The 24357-nt window shown below is 40.3% G+C and overlaps 1 protein-coding gene across 1 annotated transcript; it reads left to right on the top strand.

The window, feature by feature from the left end:
- The first annotated feature begins 3309 nt into the window (after window positions 1-3309).
- Window positions 3310-19037, top strand: LOC134066601 (myosin-7-like). The gene is made up of 37 exons (XM_062521969.1): window positions 3310-3510; window positions 4122-4265; window positions 4399-4555; window positions 4730-4757; window positions 4849-4951; window positions 5357-5449; window positions 5541-5604; window positions 5696-5794; window positions 6253-6356; window positions 6642-6780; window positions 6868-6986; window positions 7592-7741; window positions 7820-7990; window positions 8101-8410; window positions 8504-8571; window positions 8935-9140; window positions 9231-9354; window positions 9479-9615; window positions 10029-10284; window positions 10443-10685; window positions 10771-10947; window positions 11039-11184; window positions 11280-11370; window positions 11470-11859; window positions 11956-12082; window positions 12186-12304; window positions 12395-12591; window positions 12687-12870; window positions 12955-13120; window positions 13206-13330; window positions 13451-13759; window positions 14785-14988; window positions 15091-15387; window positions 15509-15613; window positions 15756-15851; window positions 15987-16121; window positions 18924-19037. Exons 1-37 carry the CDS (start codon window positions 3310-3312, stop codon window positions 19035-19037), a joined length of 5898 nt encoding a protein of 1965 aa, XP_062377953.1.
- Window positions 19038-24357: the final 5320 nt, after the last annotated feature.

The raw sequence follows: 24357 nt of genomic DNA, 5'->3' as shown, positions 1-24357 counted from the left end.
GATAAGCGAGGCCAGTGGCCAGCTACCCTGTAGACATAATGGCTGGGTTTCCCAGATTCGTTAAGAAGCTCTTAAGTGCTAAGAACTTCTTAGGAGCGTTCTAAGTTCGTAGCACTTAAGAGCTTCTTAACGAATCTGGGAAACCCGGCCAATATCTTCAGTAATATAATTGAGGACTTCCGTCAATTCCCTCAAGCACAATTTACATTTAATTTCAGATATCTATAGTCTCTTATTTATGAGGTTAATATTACATTTCAGCATAGACACAATGCTTTTTCATTTGTACTGTAGATCTGTAAGCACCTAGTGTGCATGTGTAACTACCAAAGGCAAGTTTTGTGGTCAAACAAATCAGTTAAAAATGTCCAAACCCAGGTCTTCCTTATCTCATTTTCAAATCAAATAGGGATTTAGTGGCTGTTCATAAATCATTTTGCAATCTAATTAGCCTGTGTTTCAGTACCATTTGTGTTTGTAACACACAGTAGCAGTAATTGTGTGTGCACTCAGACTCTGATTCCAAAGAACAGCTGCTGTAAAGATTCATAAGAGTGTGAAGGTACATTGACAAGTGCTTCAAAGGCCATCTGAAGTTGATAGGCTTCACAGGGTTATCTTTGTCGTCAAGGAAACAATACCAGTGCCAGTAGTACAGTGCTTGATCTCCTAAAAAGAGACAGATGTGGTTGTCTATAGGACTAGTTTCCAATCCATAAATAAAAGCTTGGGAGGGACGAAAAATCAAGCGTCAGTTAATGTCAGAATCCATTGTCATTAGCTCTATACACAAAAGCATTTGTTATTTTCAAACAACCAGTGAACAATACAGTTGTACTGTACAGTTTAAAAATAAAAATCCACGAAGCAGATGAACTGCTGTTTTCTAACTACATAGTCATACATAAATAATAATAATAATAATAATAATAATAATAATAATAATAAAAATATGAATACAGACCTCACTGAAAGGCTTCCAATCCAAAAACGATGCAATGTGCTTAAGAGACAGGATGAGTGATGTTGACAAGACGAAGCGGACATGGATGAAAAGGTTGAGATTTTCTACATGGCCACTGAGACATCGAGGAGGACACTGAAACACGCACACACGCACACACACACACACACACACACACACACACACAAACAAACATCTACTCATTGATGTATAACCAGTATAATGGATGATTTCTCTTACATTTCATTTGATGACTATTTCAGATGACTAAAGTCTCTTGTTTATAATCTTAATATACATTTGAACACAGGAACAAAGCTTTTATATTTGTAGATCTGTAAGCAAAGAAGAGTAAACATGTTATGGTCGTGCGAATCAGTTCAACTTGCAAAACCCAGGTTTTTAACTCAATTTTAAATAAATAATGAATTAAGTATTTGTTTTTAAGGCATTTTGCAAGTAATTGTCCTGTGCGTTTCAACAGGATCTGTTTAACACATAGTAGAAGCAGTTGTGTGTGCTTTCTGACCTCTGAGTCCAAACAAGGCAAGATTTTGGTTTGTTATTAATCCTCAAGAGATAATGACCTCCTGTCCACAAACAAAAGCTTGAGAGGGAATGAAATCAAGCATCAGTTTATGTCAGCATCCATTGTCCTTGGCTCTATACACATTGCTAATACTTATATCCAAAGAAAGAGTGAACAAATGCAATGTACAGTTCAAATCCACAAAAGTGAGATCCAGTTGAATTTCTGTCTTCTAAAATTATAAAGGAATCAAATAAAAAACTTAATAAAGACCTCACTGATTCCAAAATGAAACCTAATGTATGTCCTTTATGTACTGAAAGGACAGCTGACTACAGAAAGCATGCGTGACCAGGTCAGAAATGTATCTCACAATAGCAAACTCCAAATTAGGATAGGGTAATACGTTCAGGTGTTGGTGATGCTCTGCCAGGCTGTCCCACAGTGCCTGCATGTGCCTGTCCCCTCCTGTCTAGATAAGGCTATTGTTGCCCCGTGCCTCCACCCTTTTGGCCAGTTGGGAGGGAGACTGGCGGGAGTCGATTATCTGTCCATATTGGGATGGACCCTCCCCTACAAAAAGGGTGAATCAACCATGGCCTCGACAGCAGATACAGCAAAGACCAACCTAGAGGTACTGTAAGTATTCAATCTGCTCCTACCAAGAGGAGCAGATAGATAGATAGATAGATAGATATACAGGTAGACAGATAGACAGATAGACAGACAGACAGAGTTAGATGGAGGAGGATAGCCAGAATGCTAAATGGATGAACAGACATTTGCATAGTGGATACAGAGGCATAGCTGACTACAGTCAGAGTCAGACATACAGTACTGTATGGATCGGTTCAGTTAGCATTCTGTGAAAGGACTCAGTGTACCTGCAAGTCTGCTGCTGTAACCCTTTGTGATCTGATTGCTTCTTGTCTGTTTACTTACAGCAAGTGACATCATATCTGCTTAACAGAACAAGTGAGGCTTGACCAAAACAAGGTGAGATGCACAATTGAAAATATCACTAAAACTGTAGTTAAGTCAAGTTCATTCATGTACTGTACATTTCATACACAGGGATAATTCAGTGCGCTTTACTTTACTGTACTTTTTTTTGTCCCATTCCATTTAGTGATTTATAAACATGCAATTATGTGACTTTATTTTAGTGAGAACCCTAGCTAATGTATTCCGTCTCACAAAAAAAGTTGATGAAATTTGATGGAGAGGCACGTGGAAAAGCTCACTGCAGTAATCAGTACTGCCTGAGAGTTTTTCTAAATCATGTTTTGACATCACAACTCTCAGTTAGGCAAAGTTTTTGAAGTGGCAAAAAGCTGATTTAGTTATTGCTTTCATGTGGCTATTAACATTTTGATCACTCTCAAGGACAATGTTTAAGTTGTTCAATATACTGAGGAACAGATTCAAGAGTACCAGTCCTCCAGCTTCGCACGTCGCCGGAGTTCTAGACCTCCACCTAGCCATTATTTCCATCGAACCGTTCACCTCGTCGGCCGTTATCCCTTACGTAAACTTCACCAATCTGATTCTACAGATCCACTTTATTCATTTCAAATCTTCACTTGAAACAACTTAACAACACTCACCTTAGTATCTTACAGTATTGGCTAAAGTTCTGCCTGTCACATGCTAGTCTTAAAATGATTTTTTTTAAATTTGTTTTTAAACATTCTAACTTGTCACTTGTCAGACATATTGCTATAATCATGTTCTTCGTCCACAAAGTCCAAGTCGAATCATGTTTTCTATGTGCAGGAATTAATCACTTCAAATAATTTACATTGCAGTCTTCACCATGGGTGATGCATTGATGGCAGAGTTTGGGCAGGCGGCTCCTTTTCTGAGGAAGTCAGATATGGAGCGTCTGGAGGCCCAGACTCGTCCCTTTGACATTAAGAGGGCCTGCTTTGTGGTGGACCCTGAGGTTGAATATGTGAAAGGAACGGTCCAAAGCAGAGACGGGGACAAAGTCACTGTTCTTACTGAGTTTGATAAGGTAATTCTTAAATCACTATCCTATATTCCTATATATTTTCCATTTAGTTGTTCTTTGGTCTAGATTGGACCATCTCTAGGCATTTTCCCTGAAATCACACTGTTCTTACTCTAGAAGCCACTGTTCCCACCCAGTTTGGCCTACCATCAAATGCTTGACCTCTTTGGAAAGCTGACACAGTAGTTTCTAGCCTGGTAGTAAACCAGACCCTGAAATCTTTCAGATTAAGGGTCTGGCCACAAATAAGGAAAATGGTCCAACTAGAGGGGCGGCACCAAGCCTCTATTTTTGCATTTACTTTGTTGGTTCAATGGTTGTGTAGAATATATGCTTCAGTATACATCTGCACAAGTAATATTGGATAAAACAACACAAAGATTATATTTCTAATTTTCATATGGTGTATACAATGGATTTTGAATGTTGGGGGGAGGTGTACCATGGAAGGCACACTGTTCTCACTTACTTTCAGCTTACTATAGAAATGCAATTTTTGCGTTTTTCAGACTAGATTTGTATTGAGCTGCTTAGATGTTCTGTATGACAAATATGCTAAATAAAGATGAAGGAGTGCATGCTCTGGAGAGACTGATTTTGTTTCTATTACGCAGACTGTCACTGTGAAAGATGTAGATGTCCACCAACAAAACCCACCAAAGTATGACAAAATTGAGGACATGGCGATGTTCACCTTTCTGCATGAGCCTGCTGTGCTGTTTAACCTCAAAGAGCGTTACGCAGCCTGGATGATCTACGTGAGTACAAACCCGAGGCTCTGTCCCATAGTAGCAAAATCAACTAACCAAACTAACCATTTCTTTCTGAAGACTTACTCTATTGCTTCATTTCTAACATTGGTCATAATCAATAGTATGTCTATCTGTGCAGACCTACTCTGGGTTGTTCTGTGTAACTGTCAATCCCTACAAGTGGTTGCCAGTGTACGACAAGGAAGTTGTCGCTGCTTACAGAGGCAAGAAAAGAACTGAAGCTCCTCCCCACATCTTCTCAATTTCTGACAATGCCTACCAGTACATGCTCACAGGTAAAGACCCTCCGTTAAAGCGGCTGCCTTAGCACTAAATGGATGCAATATATTGAAAATTGATGACAATTGATGACAAGGATTCATCATGTTGCATTTAAATTGATAGCATGAATTCATGAATATAACATACCATGTTTTTATATTAACATTTCATGCTTGTACATTACACAGACAGAGAGAACCAGTCTGTCCTTATCACGTGAGTATAATCCAGTCTTTGATTCTAAAATTCTTGTTAACTTGTTGATGAGGGAGTGAACCTTTAAATACTTTTGTTTTTTTACCAACAGCGGAGAATCTGGTGCCGGAAAGACTGTGAACACCAAAAGAGTCATCCAGTACTTTGCTAGCATTGCAGCAACAGGAAAGAAGGACCCCTCTCAGGACAAAAAGGTATATCACCTCACTGGGTGCTGGACATAATTTCCAGTCTGCAAGTAGCCTGATTTCACCAGACTCACTCACTTCATTAAGAGAGTCTGGGCACTCACAATTGATCAGTGATTCCTAATGCTATTTCCTACTAAGCCTAACCTCTACAAACTGCTAATAAACAGCATTGGCAATCAGGAAATGATGTATTACCTTTGCTGTCTACATATTCTTCAAACTGCAACTTGTAGATGTTTGCATGTATGACAATTAAATTTTTCCTGGTGGCTGAGGAATACACATTGACAGGAGCCAAACTATTATCTCAGTAAAATTAAAATGAACAGGGCTAATAGGTGGGCCAAGCGAATCTCCAAGACCTAGCATTAGAAAGGTGAATTTATGTGTTGTGTTTAATTTTCCCAGGGCACCTTGGAAGATCAAATCATCCAGTGTAACCCTGCTCTGGAGGCTTTTGGTAACGCCAAGACCATCAGAAATGACAACTCCTCCCGCTTCGTAAGCCCTCTATTGATTTCCACTCAAAATCCACTCTTGTGAATTCCAACTCAAAATCACTGCCATGTTTAATTTGTGTCTCTCGTGCTAGGGTAAATTCATCCGCATCCACTTTGGTGTGAGCGGTAAGCTGTCCTCAGCAGATATTGAGACCTGTAAGTATACAGTATAAGCCTTTTTTGACCGTCTTCATCTGTGGAGACCAAAGCAATAGTTTGAAATTGATAATTACTCTTCAATCCCTAGATCTGCTGGAGAAGTCCCGGGTCACTTTTCAGCTCAAGGCTGAGAGAGACTACCACATCTTCTACCAGATCCTGTCCCAAAGGAAACCGGAGCTGTTGGGTGAGAAATGCATGTATATCTCCAGGCATTTGAGTCCATGAAAGTGAAAAAAGGGCCTGTGTCCATCAATCACGTATTTTGCGCCAACAGTGGCTATTTCAATTAAAATTCTATGAAGTTCAGCATTCACAAGACTCTCAGCAGAAAAAAAGCCCTCGTCGCTGACTGTTTTTTTTATACAGCGCTCAGAGTGCTGAAAGTTGAAATCCATTCAACTTTTAGAACAACGGTGGACTTGTAAATGTCACTTCTCTCTCAATGACTAATCATAATTGAAGAGGGGGAAACCTCGTAACCTTGCAACAAGCGCTGAACAAGTGCTGATAAAAGGTGGATGAGGGAGCTGTCAGCACAAAAAACGTGATTGTCGGACACAGGGCCTAAGTGTTTAATTATTCAATTGTTTCCTTAGCTCAGTTACAGTAGCGTTACTTGAACTATGGTCTTGCTTTCTGCAGAGATGTTGTTGATCACCTCCAACCCCTATGACTACGCGTTCATCTCCCAAGGAGAGACACAAGTAGCCTCTATTTGTGATGCTGATGAGTTGATGGCTACTGACGTGAGTAGGCCTGTTTTAACTTTCTTTCTTTTATTTTAAAGATTATTTTTTGGGGCTTTTTTATGCCTTTATTTGGACAGGACAGTAGAGAGAATGACAGGAAGTGAGTGGGAGAGAGTTGGGGTGGGATCTGGAAAGGACCACGGGGCGGGAATCGAACCCGCGTACGGTGCAGGTGCCCCAGCCAGTTGCGCCACTGCCGGGGCCTGTTTTAACTTTCTGATATCCTCATACAGAGTCATGTTGAGGGGTGTACTAGTGAAAGAAATATTTGATTTGTTACAGGATGCCTTTGATGTGTTGGGCTTTACTCAAGAGGAGAAGAACGGTATTTACAAGCTGACTGGTTCCATTATGCACTATGGTAACATGAAGTTCAAGCAGAAGCAGAGAGAGGAGCAGGCAGAGGCTGATGGCACTGAGGGTGAGTAGTAATTTCTGGATTTTAGATGTAACCCACATGTTATAGTTAAATATGGACAAAGGTGTAACTGTGATATTTGTACTCCAGATACCGACAAAGTCGCTTACCTCATGGGCCTGAACTCTGCTGACCTCATCAAGGGTCTGTGTCACCCAAGGGTCAAAGTAGGAAACGAGTGGGTCACCAAGGGACAGAGTGTTCAGCAGGTAATATCAAAATTCAGAATAGGAGCTCTTGTGATATTACAGTTTTGTAAGTATTATACATATTGATAGTGGTTAACTACACTGAGTCACTAATGTGTTATGTACAAGGTAGAGCTATTAAAGGTACACTCTGCAAGATCTTTACCTAAATGCAGTACAACCTCTACAAAGCCAATTTGATGGTAAACAAACTTGTAATAGGGTAATTGTTCAGGTCGCTACCAACAGAACCAGCAATGTAACTTCAAGAATCGCAAACCAAAGACATAATTTTGAAACATTACCTTGTCAGTAGATTTAGCTCTTTGGAGTTTTCACTTGTTGTTAAACCTTTGCCTCCATGAGAAGCATTTTCATTGTGTACAGGGGGACAAGCCATGAGAAGTAGGCTATATACAACAGCAACGTAAAATATAAATATATTGTGAGTCTAAGGGGAGCTCTAGAGTCGCCAAAATTACTTGAAACTGCATAGTATACCTTTAAATAACAAGGCTGTTAGAAACTCATGTTGGGTGTTTAAGTGTTTAATTCCATCATCAGTACAGCTGTCACACCTTATTCATTGGCATATTCCATGCTATTCATTACACCTTCATAATTAGGTGTACTACTCTATTGGAGCCCTGTCCAAGTCAGTGTATGAGAAGATGTTCAACTGGATGGTTGTCAAGATCAACCTGACCTTGGACACCAAACAGCCTCGCCAGTTCTTCATTGGTGTGCTGGATATTGCTGGATTTGAGATCTTTGATGTGAGTTTTAAAGCTAAGACAAACACTACACTTTTAAACAAAATATACAATATTAATGAGATGCCCATTGTCTTTCAGTTCAACACATTTGAGCAACTGTGCATCAACTTCACTAATGAGAAGCTGCAGCAGTTCTTCAACCACCACATGTTTGTGCTGGAGCAAGAGGAGTACAAGAAGGAGGGCATTGAGTGGGTGTTCATTGACTTCGGCATGGACTTGGCCGCTTGCATTGAGCTTATTGAGAAAGTGAGTGACACTTTATTTACTACATATTTCTTTGAAGGCATATATCTCTATTATTTGTGTGGTTGTAAAATCTTTTGAATAATCTTCCTTCCACATTCTTTCCTCCCTAGCCCATGGGTATCATGTCCATCCTTGAAGAGGAGTGCATGTTCCCCAAGGCCAGTGATTCAACATTCAAAGCGAAGCTTTATGACAACCATTTGGGCAAAAATGCCTGCTTCCAGAAGCCAAGGATTGTCAAGGGGAGACCAGAGGCCCATTTCTCCCTGGTTCACTATGCTGGCACTGTTGATTATAACATTGGCAACTGGCTGGTGAAGAACAAAGACCCTCTCAATGAGACCGTGGTCGGACTTTTTCAGAAGTCAACTCTTAAGATGTTGTGCGCTCTCTTTGCTGGCTATGCCGGTGCTGACTCAGGTATTCTGTCAATTTTTTCCTAATTAATCCTGTGATATTGATAAATCACCGTCAAATTTATGTAAAGAGCTGATGGAGATGGTATTTTTATAGCCCCGGAGGGTGGCGGTGGCAAGAAGAAGAAGGGTTCTTCTTTCCAGACTGTATCTGCCCTTCACAGGGTAAGTGTAACAGGTTAAGATAACATACTAAAGTGAATACATTTACTAGTACCACATATCTTTCTTTTAAGTAGATCAATGAGAGCAAGGCACCTAACTCCTCACTGCTCCATGAGTGCCGCTGGTTGGGCAGGCAGCTCACTGCTCTGGGTTGTGTGATTCACTTCACTGTGTGCTGTGTGTTCACTAATTCGGTTAAATTGGGTTAAATGCAGATAACTGAATTTCCCTCACAGGATCAAAAAAGTATATATTCTATTCTATTCTACTTTATTGATCCCCAAGGGAATATTCAAGATGGGCCTACTGGGATTCTGTGCAGTCCTACTGATTTTTGTTCTCATTTAAATGTCTGAACAACAGGAAAATCTGAACAAGCTGATGACCAACTTGAGGTCAACTCACCCCCACTTTGTGCGCTGCCTCATCCCCAACGAGACCAAGACTCCTGGGGCCATGGAGAATCCTCTGGTCATGCACCAGCTGCGCTGTAACGGTGTGCTGGAAGGCATCAGGATCTGCAGAAAGGGCTTCCCCAATAGGATCCAGTATGCAGACTTCAAACAGAGGTAAAATGTGTTTTGGTCCTAATTAGTATACATTTCTTGTAACAATTTTGAGAGAACATGTCTATATCAGGACTTTTGTAACCTCTTCAGATACCGTATCCTGAATCCTGCAGCTATCCCTGATGGACAGTTCATTGACAATAAGAAAGGAGCAGAAAAACTGCTTGGATCCCTGGATGTTGACCATGAGCAGTACAGATTCGGACACACTAAGGTGCTTCACAGTATAATGCTGATAAACCTTCAACCTTTTCGGCAGACCACTAACACTCTAAAATGCATGTTTTGTTAAGCGTAATAACATTATAATTCTAAACATATAAACTGTTCATTCAAAGGTGTTCTTCAAAGCTGGTCTCCTGGGTGTTCTTGAGGAGATGAGAGACGACCGTCTTGCTCTAATCATCACTGGTATCCAATCAAGAGCAAGAGGCATGCTGGCAAGAATTGAATTCCAGAAGATTGTTGAACGCAGGTAAATACTGTAGGTTTACTGATTGAATGAAGGATGTCATTCCACAAAAATGTCCACCGAGAAAGCAAGAAACACTGGTTTAATAATCATTCAAATGTGTAAATAATGCTAGAGTCTACTTCTTTACATTGAATTCTCAGAAAACTATTCTTCATGACAGGTATACAGGTGAAGTAATTTGAGAATTTGATATTCATTTAATTCATTTTTTTACCTAAAACTACCTTCCATTCATTGCAATTCCATTTGTGTAAGCAACACAACATTGCTTTAAAAAATCAACATGTCTTAAATATGAAGGTGTTGCCACTTAAACACACCTAGGACATGTTTTGCTTCTGTTGCTGTTGTTCTTTTAAAAGACAATGAATAATGTTATCTGTTATCTATTTTTTCACCTTTCAAATCTTCAGGGATTCCCTTCTTGTCATTCAGTGGAATGTCCGTGCTTTCATGGGTGTCAAGAATTGGCCCTGGATGAAGATGTTCTTCAAGATCAAGCCCCTGCTGAAGTCCGCTGAGTCTGAGAAAGAGATGGCAAACATGAAGGAAGAATTCCTGAAGCTGAAGGAGGCCTATGCTAAATCTGAGGCTCGTAGAAAAGAGCTGGAGGAGAAAATGGTTTCTGTTCTCCAAGAGAAGAATGACCTGCAACTTCAAGTCCAGACTGTGAGTATATTCTACAATTTAACCAGCCATTATTAGTCAGTGAAAGATCTACCAATTAAAATGTAATGAATATCCAAAAGCATATACAAATATAGTACTCAGATCTACTTTCATTTGTAGCTTCAATCTATTAATCTACAATATTTTGTTCATCACAGGAACAAGACAGTCTTTGTGATGCTGAGGAACGCTGTGAAGGTCTGATCAAGAGCAAGATCCAGCTTGAGGCCAAATCCAAGGAGCTGACTGAGAGACTGGAAGATGAAGAAGAGATGAATTCAGAGCTCACTGCAAAGAAGAGGAAATTGGAGGATGAGTGCTCTGAGCTTAAGAAGGATATTGATGATCTGGAGCTCACTCTTGCTAAAGTAGAGAAAGAGAAGCATGCCACTGAGAATAAGGTCAGCAGAACTGAAAATAACCAAGGAAAATCAAGTCAAGTAATTAAGTAATCAATCATTTGACAATGGTCGACTTTACCTTTAGGTTAAAAACCTGACAGAAGAGATGGCAGCTCTTGATGAAATCATTGCCAAGCTGACCAAGGAGAAGAAAGCACTGCAAGAGGCTCACCAGCAAACACTGGATGACCTTCAGAGTGAGGAGGACAAAGTCAACACTCTGACTAAGGCCAAAACCAAGCTGGAACAGCAAGTTGATGATGTAGGCAATAAAACCAACAGGCACCTATTTCTCACTGCATGAAATTAATAACTTATAAAACTTATAAAATTCCTTTTTTTATTCTCAATAGCTTGAAGGGTCCCTGGAACAGGAAAAGAAACTTAGGATGGATCTTGAAAGAGCTAAGAGGAAGCTTGAGGGTGACTTAAAGTTGACCCAGGAAAGTCTTATGGACTTGGAGAATGACAAACAACAGCTAGAAGAGCGGATGAAGAAGTATGTACAAATCAGACAGTCATCTATAATAAATAACAAACACATTTTACAAAGCATATATTCTATTGACATTTTCATTGGCTGTTTCAATACAGGAAAGACTTTGAGATCAGTCAACTTAATAGCAAGATTGAAGATGAACAAGCTATGGCTGCCCAGCTCCAGAAGAAACTGAAGGAGCTGCAGGTAAATGGAGAATAAAAACTATTAAGAAATAAAACATAACATTTTGTGAAAACATATGTATATTTCTATTAAATATACTTCCGATTTTACTTTCCTTAGGCTCGCATTGAGGAGCTGGAGGAAGAGCTGGAGGCTGAGAGAGCTGCCCGAGCCAAAGTGGAGAAGCAGCGGGCAGACCTGGCCAGAGAGCTGGAGGAGATCAGTGAGAGGCTGGAGGAGGCTGGAGGTGCCACTGCTGCCCAGATTGAGATGAACAAGAAGAGGGAGGCTGAGTTCCAGAAGCTGCGCAGAGACCTTGAGGAGTCCACTCTGCAACATGAGGCCACTGCTTCAACACTGAGGAAGAAGCACGCAGACAGCGTAGCTGACCTCGGGGAGCAGATTGACAACCTTCAGAGAGTGAAGCAAAAGCTTGAGAAGGAGAAGAGTGAGCTCCGTCTGGAGTTGGACGATGTTGTCTCCAACATGGAGCAGGTCTCCAAAGCCAAGGTTTGTATAAAATGTATAAAAACAAGAACCTGTATAATGGGTCTCACTGGATTCTCTATATTGACAGCTGACAAATGTTCTGTACCATTTTATCAGACAAACTTGGAGAAGATGTGCAGAACACTGGAGGACCAGATGAGTGAATATAGAACTAAGGCCGAAGAAGGCCAGCGCTCCATCAATGACTTCACCATGCAGAAAGCCAAGCTTCAAACTGAAAATGGTAAGTCAAAATGGTAAAACCATACTATTCATTTGATAAATGTATCAAGAAAAAATAAGAAAAGAAGCATTATCATTGAAATGCAAATATTCTGTTAATCAAGGTGAGTTGGCAAGACAGTTGGAAGAGAAAGACTCACTTGTTTCTCAACTGACAAGAGGCAAACAGTCCTACACACAACAGGTTGAGGATCTCAAGAGGCAACTTGAAGAGGAAGTGAAGGTATTCATGACTGACTTTCAGGAAAATCTTTCAGTTGTTACACTACAGCTATGACATATCTGATGGACTTGTATCTGATCCTATCCACAGGCTAAGAATGCACTAGCCCATGCAGTGCAGTCTGCACGCCATGATGCTGACCTCTTGAGAGAGCAGTATGAGGAGGAGCAAGAGGCCAAGGCTGAGTTGCAGCGCAGTCTGTCCAAGGCCAACTCTGAGGTGGCTCAGTGGAGAACCAAGTATGAAACTGATGCCATCCAGAGGACTGAGGAGCTGGAAGATGCCAAGTAAGGTCCTGGGGAACTGACTCTATGATTTGTAGAAAATCAATGGTTAGACATGGCATGTACATTTGTCACTCATTGGTCATACTTTTCCTCAGGAAAAAGCTGGCTCAGCGTCTGCAAGATGCAGAGGAAGCTGTGGAGGCTGTCAATGCCAAATGCTCCTCCCTGGAGAAAACTAAGCATAGACTGCAGAATGAGATTGAAGATCTCATGGTAGATGTGGAGAGATCCAGTGCTGCTGCTGCTGCTCTAGACAAGAGACAAAGAAACTTTGATAAGGTAAGGAAACAGCTGGTCCTAACACAATTGCCAATATTCCTTCACATGTTTATCAGATTTCACTGAAAGATTTTCACCTGACAGGTCTTATCTGAGTGGAAGCAGAAGTATGAGGAGTCCCAGACTGAGCTTGAGAGCGCCCAGAAAGAGACCAGATCTCTTGGCACTGAGCTCTTCAAACTCAAGAACTCTTATGAGGAATCTTTGGATCACCTTGAGACCATGAAGAGGGAGAACAAAAATCTCCAAGGTCTGTTTGATGCTCCCTTAAGACAAAACTTATATAACTGTCAAAGTGACACCACACAACTAACTAATCTTCATCTGCTTTCCAGAGGAAATTTCTGATCTCACTGAGCAACTTGGTGAGACTGGAAAGAGCATTCATGAGCTTGAGAAGGCCAGGAAGACACTTGAGCAAGAGAAGGCAGAGATCCAGACTGCCCTAGAGGAAGCTGAGGTACATTCATAAAGATCAAAATAATCAGAAAACTAGTTTCCCTCATTCCAACATGGCATAGGATGCTTGTTTTTTACAGAAATATGAAACTTAGATTTTTATGTTACTATATCTCCATAGGGTACCCTTGAACATGAGGAGGGTAAAATCATCAGAGCTCAGCTGGAGTTCAATCAGGTCAAAGCTGACATTGAGCGCAAACTTACTGAGAAGGATGAGGAGATGGAGCAAGCCAAGAGGAACCAGCAGAGAGTGGTGGATACCCTGCAGAGCTCTCTGGAGTCTGAGACTCGCAGCAGGAATGAGGCTCTTAGAGTGAAGAAGAAGATGGAGGGAGACCTCAATGAGATGGAGATCCAGCTCAGCCAGGCCAACAGGCAGGCAGCTGAGGCCCAGAAGCAGCTCAAGGGTCTCCATGGACATATGAAGGTAAAACAATGCAGCACAGAGCTCCATAATCCCATTGACAGTAAAGAGATCACTAAATGCATAGTTGGTATGAGTGCATTCCTAAAGTAGACGTAACAGCTATTATGAAACAGTTCTTCATAGTGCTGCAGAAAGTTCCATTCACAAGAATGGACCTTCCCAATGTTTTGAAGTCTGTTAAATCTATTTATTCCACTGCTTGGTTGAATTCCCCATTGCCCTACGTTCTATAAGGGGGTGCATTAACCGTATGCACACCTATGAAGTAGTTCCAATTTGTTGGCCGTATCATATTTGTATATTAATTCGTCAAACTTGTTGAAGTCGAAGTTTAAATGAACTGCCACAATGCATCCAAGCTGTAAAATACTGACGTTCAAAACATAGCAAGATTTAGCATATGACGGAGGAGTTTTTTGGCTAGTTGGATGGCAGTACGCTAAGTAAAATAGTGATGTTTTCAGAGTTAACATACAGCAGAATACATGAATATGCCCGCTTGACAACGGGAGAGATACAGTAGGACTGACGACTGGCTTTTGGCTGTAGCAACCAAAGATTCTAGAACAGAGCTCTGTTCTAGAATCTTTGGTAGCAACTATCCATTTAGAACTAACGACAGACCTTTAGACATAGCAACCATCCAATTAGAATTAGTAACGGCAGTTTGTCCTTTAAGTTGAGAAATTAGTTGAAATGTATCTTGGAAAAGTAGTTCTACAAACAATACAGCTCTAGCGATTAAAACATTTAAATTATAACCGGAGATGAACGCAAGGCAAGTGACAACAGTTAAACAAGCAGGATAATGGACTTCACGCCATTTGATTATTCAAAGTCAATACTGACCTGAAGCACTTTTTGCTTATTCTCTACCAAAGACTTCCGTCATACAGTATATTTTTCGATCTTCTCTATTAATTTACTGATAGTTGTGCATGTAGTCAAAGGTATCAACAAGGTTTGGTTGTATATTATCAACCTGGATATTACATGATTACATTTCTAACATGTGTACATTGCAGGATTCCCAACTGCAGCTGGATGACGCTCTACGTAATAATGATGATCTCAAAGAGAACACTGCTATTGTGGAGAGACGCAGCAATCTTCTGCAGGCTGAATTGGATGAGCTCAGGTCCCTGGTGGAGCAGACTGAGAGAGGCCGGAAACTGGCTGAACAGGAGCTGCTGGATGTCAGTGAGAGGGTGCAGCTGCTGCACTCTCAGGTAAAATCTTAAATTGGTGTTTTTCAGATATGTTCATATGACAGAGATTATTTCACAATGTGACACGGACCATCGTGAACATTCCTGTCTTGTCACACATAGAACACCAGCCTGCTGAACCAGAAGAAGAAGCTGGAGGGTGATACATCCCAGTTGTCGAATGAAGTAGAGGAGGCTGTGCAGGAGTGCAGGAATGCAGAGGAAAAGGCCAAGAAGGCCATCACTGATGCTGCCATGATGGCAGAGGAGCTGAAGAAGGAGCAGGACACCAGTGCTCACCTGGAGCGCATGAAGAAGAACATGGAGCAGACCATCAAGGACCTGCAGCACCGTCTGGATGAAGCTGAACAAATCGCCATGAAGGGTGGCAAGAAGCAGATCCAGAAGCTGGAGTCCAGGGTAAATGCTGTGTATTTGCTAAAGAGTTCTTCCTGCTAATCAGTGCTTAACTACATGTGTTTACAGGTACAGTACACATATCACCATTTGTTTAACATTTGCTTCATTTATCTACATTAAGGTTAGAGAGCTGGAAAGTGAGGTGGAAATGGAGCAACGGAAGGCCGGTGATTCCGTCAAAGGAATCCGTAAATATGAGCGTCGCATCAAGGAGCTCACCTATCAGGTATATTAAATTATACCATACCAAGCATACTTTTGTATTTTACATAATGCTAAATGCTAACACAAAATTATACCATATACCCAAAATACCTTTTATAATGTAATGCTTTATACTAAAATTCACCCACCTCTCCCATCTGTAGACTGAGGAGGACAAAAAGAATTTGCATCGTCTTCAGGATCTGGTGGACAAATTGCAGCTGAAGGTCAAGTCCTACAAGAGAACATCAGAGGAGGCTGTAAGTGACATTCTCTTCTCCTTAGTGTTTCCTTCTCCTTATTTTCTCTGTCATCAAAGTTGTTTAATCAATTAACTGTTGAACATGCAAATACACGAATGAACAAAATACAACTAATTTGTGTGCACATTTCAGGAGGAAGCTGCCAATAGCAACCTGAGCAAGTTCCGCAAGCTGCAGCATGAGCTGGATGAGGCTGAGGAGAGAGCTGATATAGCCGAGTCTCAGGTCAACAAGATGAGATCCAAGACCCGTGATGCAGGTGCCAAGGTGAGAGCCACAGTTGCACTGTATTTGCAGTATTTAGCAGCATTAGGCTCTTCCACAGTGTTTCAAGTCATTCAGAATTATATCAGCCATAGCCAATTTTGCTGGTGAAACGTGAAAGTAGCTGGTAGTTCATTTTAATCCTAATCATATTTATCCACATATCACTGGCAATATTTTTACAAATGTTTTGCTCTATTACAGAAAGGACACGATGAAGAATGAAGCTCTCATGACGGACTCTCATGACGGAAAAGCTCTTGTTTGCAGTGTTTTAGTTTTCAGTATGGAATGCATTCCAATACAATCACTTAAAAAGTGTTTCTGCTGTTTGTATGTTCACTACTAAACTAAGGTTTTTTTTCCTTTTGATGATGCTATGAAGGGAATTGGCCCATTATGAACTTCATTAGACAGACAGTCATGACTGCTGGGAGGGACCAAATCAGCAGTATTTGACAAGCTCACTCTCTCTGCCTAATTCAGGCACAACACTTGAAATGCCACTTAGTCAGTATAAAGTACACTGCAAAAAAGTGTTATTAATTTTATATTAAGACAAAAAAAACATCTTTTTGGTGTTGCTTTTAGTATAAAAATACGTACTTAATTTATTATTTCAAGGCATTCAAGGCGAAACAAATTTGGCAGCAAAACTTATAAGACAACTTAAAGTGCAAAATGCAGAAGTAGCCTTCGTCTACTCAGTCTCTGACTCTTCTGTTTCCAATTCAAGCACTCTCATTCAATACCACAGCCTTGTATACTAATGTACATGTACTGTATTTAGCATTATCTGTTAAGAGTGAGGGTATTTATAAAAACTAGGAACTGTCATAATATTCAACATCTTGACCAACTTGATGTTGGTGACAAACCATGTTCGTCAATAGCTCTCAGAGGAACACTTTAGACAGTCATTGCTAAAATTCCCATCTTCTTCCCTAAAGCCCAATCAGTACACTTAACCTCAAACAAACAATAAACTTGAACTTAAACTTTAACGAGTTACCAAGTTACAATGCAAATACAATGCAAATACAAAATACACCAGATAAAACAATGTGTCAAATAAAGAAAATAACAAACCATAAAGAAAGAAAGAAAGTTCGAGATAGATAGATAAAGAGAAAGGGAGAAAGAGAGAGAGAGAGAGAGAGAGAGAGAGAGAGAGAGATAGCAAGGGAGAGAGGGGCAGAAAGGCCAAGAGGTCAGCATGGCCTCTTGCCAAAAGAAGAGAAAAGAAGAGAGCGAGGTGAGAAACATCTCCCTTTTTTTATCAATCATCCAGCCCACCCCCCAACTCACCAGGATTAACTGAGAATGGCTGTGGTGTCTAAAACTATAGTGTTGCTCTTAGTCTACAACTATGTACAAATGCATTAGATTATAATGAAACCATGATCAGACTGTTGCCCACATTACAAGTATTAATTCAAGACCGAACAAGCATGTATTACATTCACAACATACATTTACCATCATATCTCAAATTAAATGAATGACAAAAAATCAACTGTTTCAATCACCATCTTGACTAAGAAGCGACCTGTGGACCACTGTTATTGGGTGTGAGGTGCAAATAGTGATGTCCTGCCCACATTGATGCTGCAGTGTTGGATACATGGCCAGGGACCACCTGCAATACCTTCACAGACCACCAGAGCACTGCCCTGCCTGCAGCCTATCAAAGCTCAAATTGATGGATAATCGTTCATCATGAAAAAATCCTGAATAAGTACCTGAGATTCTACTAAGCTATTACTGAAATACCACTGATTTATTATGATAGATAATGAATAAATAGATATTGATTAAGACTGTTAATCAGTTTGTCAATCTCTTCTACTACAATCTTCAAATTATATGATTAATAATGACAGCTAACATTTTAACCACTGGTTCAAGCAGATTTTTATAGACCCTTTCAACTGCAGAAACAAACATGTGCCATTCCTAGGGCATTTTTGGTGGCACATAAAACAAACAACATTGCGCTAATGGAAAATAAGGAACAAACAAACAAAAAAAGTTTTAAAGTTGATATATTTTGTATAGCATTACGGTAATGTCTGATTGATTTTTAATTTCAGTGTTGTGATGATTTTGAACATGTCAACAGAAAACCCTCTAGGAAAAGACTGCAAGGGTCTACAAAATAAATAAACACTACTTAACAGTAACTATCTCAGGAACTATCAGATTATGATATTTTAGGAGATTCCAAGACTGCTTGGGAGTAACTCTCACAAGGTTAGGAAATATCCAACTCTACTGAAGTGATAAAATGGTGAAAAGTCTTTATGAAATAGTCATCAATCTGTACTATATTGAAAACACTGAAGACATAACCTATGAATATAAACAAATTACCAAACCCATTCACAAAGCCAAATTAAGAATTATATCACAGCACATGCTCAACACAGTAAAGCCTTCTTACTTTTACACCCTGGCATCTCCTGTTGTATTGACACTGAACTGGGAGGGTCCACCTCAAGGACCAGAGAAATCTTCCATTTGAGCTCTTTCAGTTTTATTGTCAAGGCTGTAAAAAGACTCATCCACAGGGTACTCCTGTATGACAAAGTCAGAAAGAGAGAAATAGTATAAATACAGAGAATTAGTATAAATACACAGTATCTAAAAATAGCATAGATAAATACAGAGTATTTAAATTAAGCCATTTTTAAAGATGTAAGGTGTTTTTCACTTATTCTACTACACTGACCTTAAATTAAGTGAATTCGTGTAGAACGGGGTAAAAACAGTAAGAATTGTTCCACGTCCTTGTGCTTGTCTTAGGCTGATCCTACACTGAAATGCCTGTGTGCTGAAATGAATGGTCTGGCTCTGGTCACAGAGGAGGAGTCTGTTGCTGCTGCTCAACTGAGATTCTCCAAGGAGATGACAAGGTAACACCTGTTGTGCTTCACTTCACAACACAGCTCAACACACACACACACACACACACAAAAACACACACAAACACACACACACACACACACACACACACACACACACACACACACACACACACACACCTAGGTCATCTATACCCATTTCCATGTCTGTGGAAGGTGATGGACAGAAGACTGCTGCTTCTTGACATCTTGAAATCTTAAGCCCTCCTACAGTACTTGCACAATGACAATAAAGCTGAATCTAATATAATGTAACCCTAAACTGAATATGTTAGCAGCCTCCTTGGATGATAACATCCAAATCAAAACTTTTCACCAATAACATAATTTCATTGAAGTATATCTTCATTTAATTTCAGTAATTACTGAAGATCAAAATGCATACCATCAACAAATACAATATGTAACTAACCAACGTCCAGGGGCACCTCAACATATTTTTTTCTCTTCTGGTTTAATAAGTTGTAACCCAAGACGCCTTGGAGAATTAAAGGGAGTATAATAATAAGAATCCACGCCTTGATGTCTGTTGCATCTACAAGACCATCTGTTGCAGATTAGATTTAAACATTTCTCAGTCTCTGTGACATTTAGCAAGAATTTCACAGGGTTATCTTTGTACTCAAGGACAAAGGAAAGGAGGCAAGCATGTGCATGATATACAGAACAGCACAAGGCCTTCAAGTCACTTTCTTAGCAACTTGAGGGACAGCAACAGATCCATGAGTCTAGATGGCCAGACGACACCCAAGAGAGGGCAATGCAGTGCAACAGCACCTCACTCATCTGTTCTGTCCCACAAACTGTAGCCTAGGAACACCACTGAAGACAAAACATACATCTACTGCATTTGTGAAATTAATGAACTGTCAAAATGTTTGCATTAGTGTCTGGTAAGTGTTAAACAGTATGCTAATATTTTTTTTCCAAATACATTAAACAAAATCAGATATCGTGCAATACATAATTACAAGGCTTCTTCAGATATATCTATTTCATGTAGTAGTAGTCAAAAGGTGCTTACATGAATGGTAGTGTTGTGCTTCCTTGTGAGGGGTCAAAGGTCACTTTTTCACAATAGGAGACCATGAAACAAACCTAATAAAATAAAAGAGAGTGCTTAATACACCTCTATAAGCAGAGCATATACAGATGAGTTACATGTATTGAGTAAATCCAACAATTTCGATGATGACCATGCCAGATCTATTCTATGAAGGGTCAAAGTAACAATTTGAATTAATTTGAAGTCATACATCACATTTACATTTCCCTGTCTGAAGTAAAGGCGTTCGAATTAAATGGTGGCGCACGGAATTGCATGAGCCTGAAATTTTAAGTCTCATTCAAAATGAGAACAACAGGGAAATGTAAATGTGATGTATGACTTCAAATTAATTCAACTTCTTATTCAATTGATTTAAAGTTTAATGTAATTCAAAATTCAAATGACATTGATTTAAACTTTAAATTAGATTACATTTAATAATCGTTGATAGATTTAAATTTGATACTTGGTGATATAACTTACAAGACATTTTACTTTGTAATTTACTTTATATTTAATTATTGTTACTTTGACCCTTCATACTGTTCATGGTCCTTAGCAAACAAAACTGTAAGAGTCCCACAGGGTTACCACTGCTCTGTAACTCGGCCATGGCTCAGTGAAGTCGTGTAGACATGGGTAGAGAAACAAGCTCATGCATACAGAAGGAAACTTTATGATGCATTCAGTCAGAACACTTCCCGGTGTGTTTGACCTGGGTGTCACTGGAGTCCATAGCCACTTGCCACAGCAAGTCTGTCTGTCCATGCCAATAATACCCATCCTTCAGGTGGTGAGATGTCCTGCTGGCAGTGGTGGTGATTGCTCAAGGACTCTAGACAGCTGAGGGTCCCCGTAAGAGTCACATAGGACATCGAATGGCATGTCCAACATCTCAAAGTTATCTAATTAAGGATACTGTGACCTTACATGACCTTACATAACTATGTCTTACAGTGGGTGAAACAAAAATCACCTTCACTCTTAGGCTTTCACAGTCACATTATCAGAACCCTGTGGGTGGCTTCACACTTTCTTTGGTGGGTAAACATGTCTCAACAGTTTTCTTGATCCCAAGTGATAATGTAAGACTCAGATGCCTTTGGCTCAACACCTCCTTGACATCTTGGTGCAAACAGCTGAACTAGTGTTTCTAGAAGGATATGATAAGAGAGGCCAGTGGCCAGCTATCCTGTAGACATAATAGTGTCAGTAATATAATTGATGATTTCCCTGTATGCACAATTTACATCTAATTTCAGATACAGTATCTGTAGTCCCTTATTTATTAAGAATACTACATTTCAGCATAGACACAATGCTTTTCATTTGTAGATCTGTAAGCACCAAACCCCTGTCTTCTAATTTTTAAAGAGAGAGAAGAGAATTAAATGTGCTGCCTAGATCATTCATTGGAACATTTACTTAAAGGGATAGTTCGGGTTTTAAGACACAAAGTTATATGGGTTCCCTGTCAGCAACGTTGTGCATCAGCACTGACTTACCCCCCGACAGCGTCCTGTGAGCCGAGATCCAGCCGGTTTTTGATCGTTTTTGATGCTGAAGAAAGTAGTCCGGCAAGTTTCTGGGGTCACGAAAGTAAAGTGTTTTTCTTCTCAAAACCATATGCGTTCAACAGAGTGATATATTTGCACCACAAAAACGTTGTCCAGCTGTCAGTAGCGCGCAGTGATAGGAATCGCGAAAAATAAGTAAGTGATAACGAGGTTTGAATTTTTCCTGGACAACGTTTTTGTGTTGCAAATATATCACTCTTTCGAACGCATATGGTTTTGAGAAGAAAAACACTTTACTTTTGTGACCCCAGAAACTTGCCGGACTACTTTCTTCAGCATCAAAAACCGGCTGGATCTCGGCTCACAGGACGCTGTTGCGGGGTAAGTCAGTGCTGATGCACAACGTTGCTGACAGGGAACCCATATAACTTCGTGTCTTAAAACCCGAACTATCCCTTTAATAAAAAAAACTGCAAATATAAATCACGTTTGTCAATTTGTTTACATCTCGTACTCCATCCCCTACTGCAACTTTTATGTATATGTGTGTGTATGCGTCTGCTTGCCTGCATTTGTGTGTGTGTTTTATGTGTCTCTATGTGTGTATGTTCACTTGCGAGTGTGTGGGTAATGGGGTGTACTGTATGTGCAGGAGGGCATGCACGTGCATTTGCCTGCCTGTACTGTGTAGGCCTGTGTGTGTGTGTGTGTGTGTGCTTGTGTGTGTGTGTGCTTGTGTGTGTGTGTGTGTGTGTGTGTGTGTGTGTGTGCTTGTGTGTGTGTGTGTGTGTGTGTGTGCTTGTGTGTGTGTGTGTGCTTGTGTGTGTGTGTGTGTGTGTGTGTGCTTGTGTGTGTGTGTGCTTGTGTGTGTGTGTGTGTGTGTGTGTGTGCGTGTGTGTGTGTGTGTGTGTGTGGGTGTGTGTGTGTGTGTGTGTGTGCTTGTCTGTGTGTGTGTGTATGAAGCTAGCAAAGAAAACACACCATACCTGCTGTGAAGCATGGTGGGGGCAAAATCATGTTGTGGGGATGTTTCTCTTCAGCGGGGACAGACAATTGGTCAGGATAGAAGGGAAAATGCATGCTGCCAAGTACACCCAAATTCTTGAGGAAAACCTGCGCCCCTCTGCTAGACAGCTGAAGATGGACAGGTCATTCACCTTCCAATACGACAATGATCCTAAACATACAGCCAAAAAAACAAAGCAGTGGCTTAAGGATAGGATGGTGAACATCCTTGAATGGCACAGTCTGTGTAGCCATCTGCCGTAGCAAGTCCTCCCATGCCAATGATATCAACCCTTCAAGAGAGGATGTGATGACCTCCCGACAGTAGTGGTGATGGCTCAAGGACTCTTGACAGCTGAGACTGAACACCATAAGGGTTATACACAAGATGGAATGACATGTCTAACATCCCACAGCTCTCTAAATAAGTATTTGGGAGAATAGAGGTCGCGGATCCTGTGATCTCAAATGTCACACTTTCTTTGGTTGTGTAAACATGTCTTGACCCCAAGGCAAGTTGCTTAGCGGTATAAGACCCAGAGGCCTATAGCTCAACACCTCCTTCACTTCATGGTGTGAACAGCTAAACAGCTGAACAACTGTCTCTGGATTGATAGTATAACCAGTAGTATAATGGATGATTTCTCTTACATTTCATTTCAGATGACTAAAGTCTCTTGTTTATAATCTTAATATACATTTGAACACAGGAACAAGCTTTTATATTTGTAGATCTGTAAGCAAAGAAGTGTAAACATGTTATGGTCATGCGAATCAGTTCAAAATGGCAAAACTCAGGTCTTTAACTCATTTTTAAATAAATTGTGAATTAAGTATTTGTTCTTAATACATTTTGCAAGTAATTGTCCTGTGTGTTTCAGCAGGATCTGTTTAAGTAGGAGCAATTGTGTGTGCTTTCTGACCTCTGAGTCCAAACAGCAGCTGCTGTACAAATTCATAAGGGTGGGAAGGAACACTGATGAACGTGTCAAAGGCAATCTACAGTTGATGGAGGAACCTGAGACTAAATTCACAAGGTTTATCTTTGTCCTCAAGGAAACAATGCAGTGACAGTAGTGCAGTGCTTTTGCCAACTAAAAAGACAGCTGTGGTGTTGTTGGACCAGTTTACAAACTAGAAGACGTTTAAGGGCAGAAGGCAAGATTTTTGTTTGCTATTGGTCCTCAAGAGAAAATGATCTCCTATCCACAAATAAAAGTTTGAGAGGGGGCAAAAAATCAAGCATCAGTTTATGTCATTGGCTCTATACACATTGGTAATACTTATATCCAAAGAAACAACAAACACAATGTACAGTTTCAAGATAACAAATCCACAAAAGGGAGATCCACATTAATTTCTGTCTTCTAAAATGACACAGTAGGCATCAAATAAAATTGTTTTAATAAAGACCTCACTGATTCTAAAATGAATATTATATCCTTTATGTACTGAAAATACAACTGACTACAGAAAGTACGAGTGACAAGGTCAGAGATTTTTCTCACAATAGCTAACTCCAAATTAGGAGAGAGTAAGAAGTCCAGGTGTTGGTGATGCTGCCATTCTCTCCTATTGTGCCTACATGTGCCTGTCCCCTCCTGTCTGGATAAGCCAATTGTTGCCACGTGCCTCCACCCTTTTGGCCAGTTTTCCTTTGAGAAAACTCTGGTGTGGTGGGAGTCAGTTGATGCTCTGTCCATATTGGGATGGACCATCCCCTACAAAAGGGTGAATCAACCATG

Source organism: Sardina pilchardus, chromosome 19 (genome assembly GCF_963854185.1).
Source record: "Sardina pilchardus chromosome 19, fSarPil1.1, whole genome shotgun sequence".
NCBI classification, from domain to species: Eukaryota; Metazoa; Chordata; class Actinopteri; order Clupeiformes; family Clupeidae; genus Sardina; species Sardina pilchardus.
This window is presented reverse-complemented; position numbering and strand designations above follow the sequence as displayed.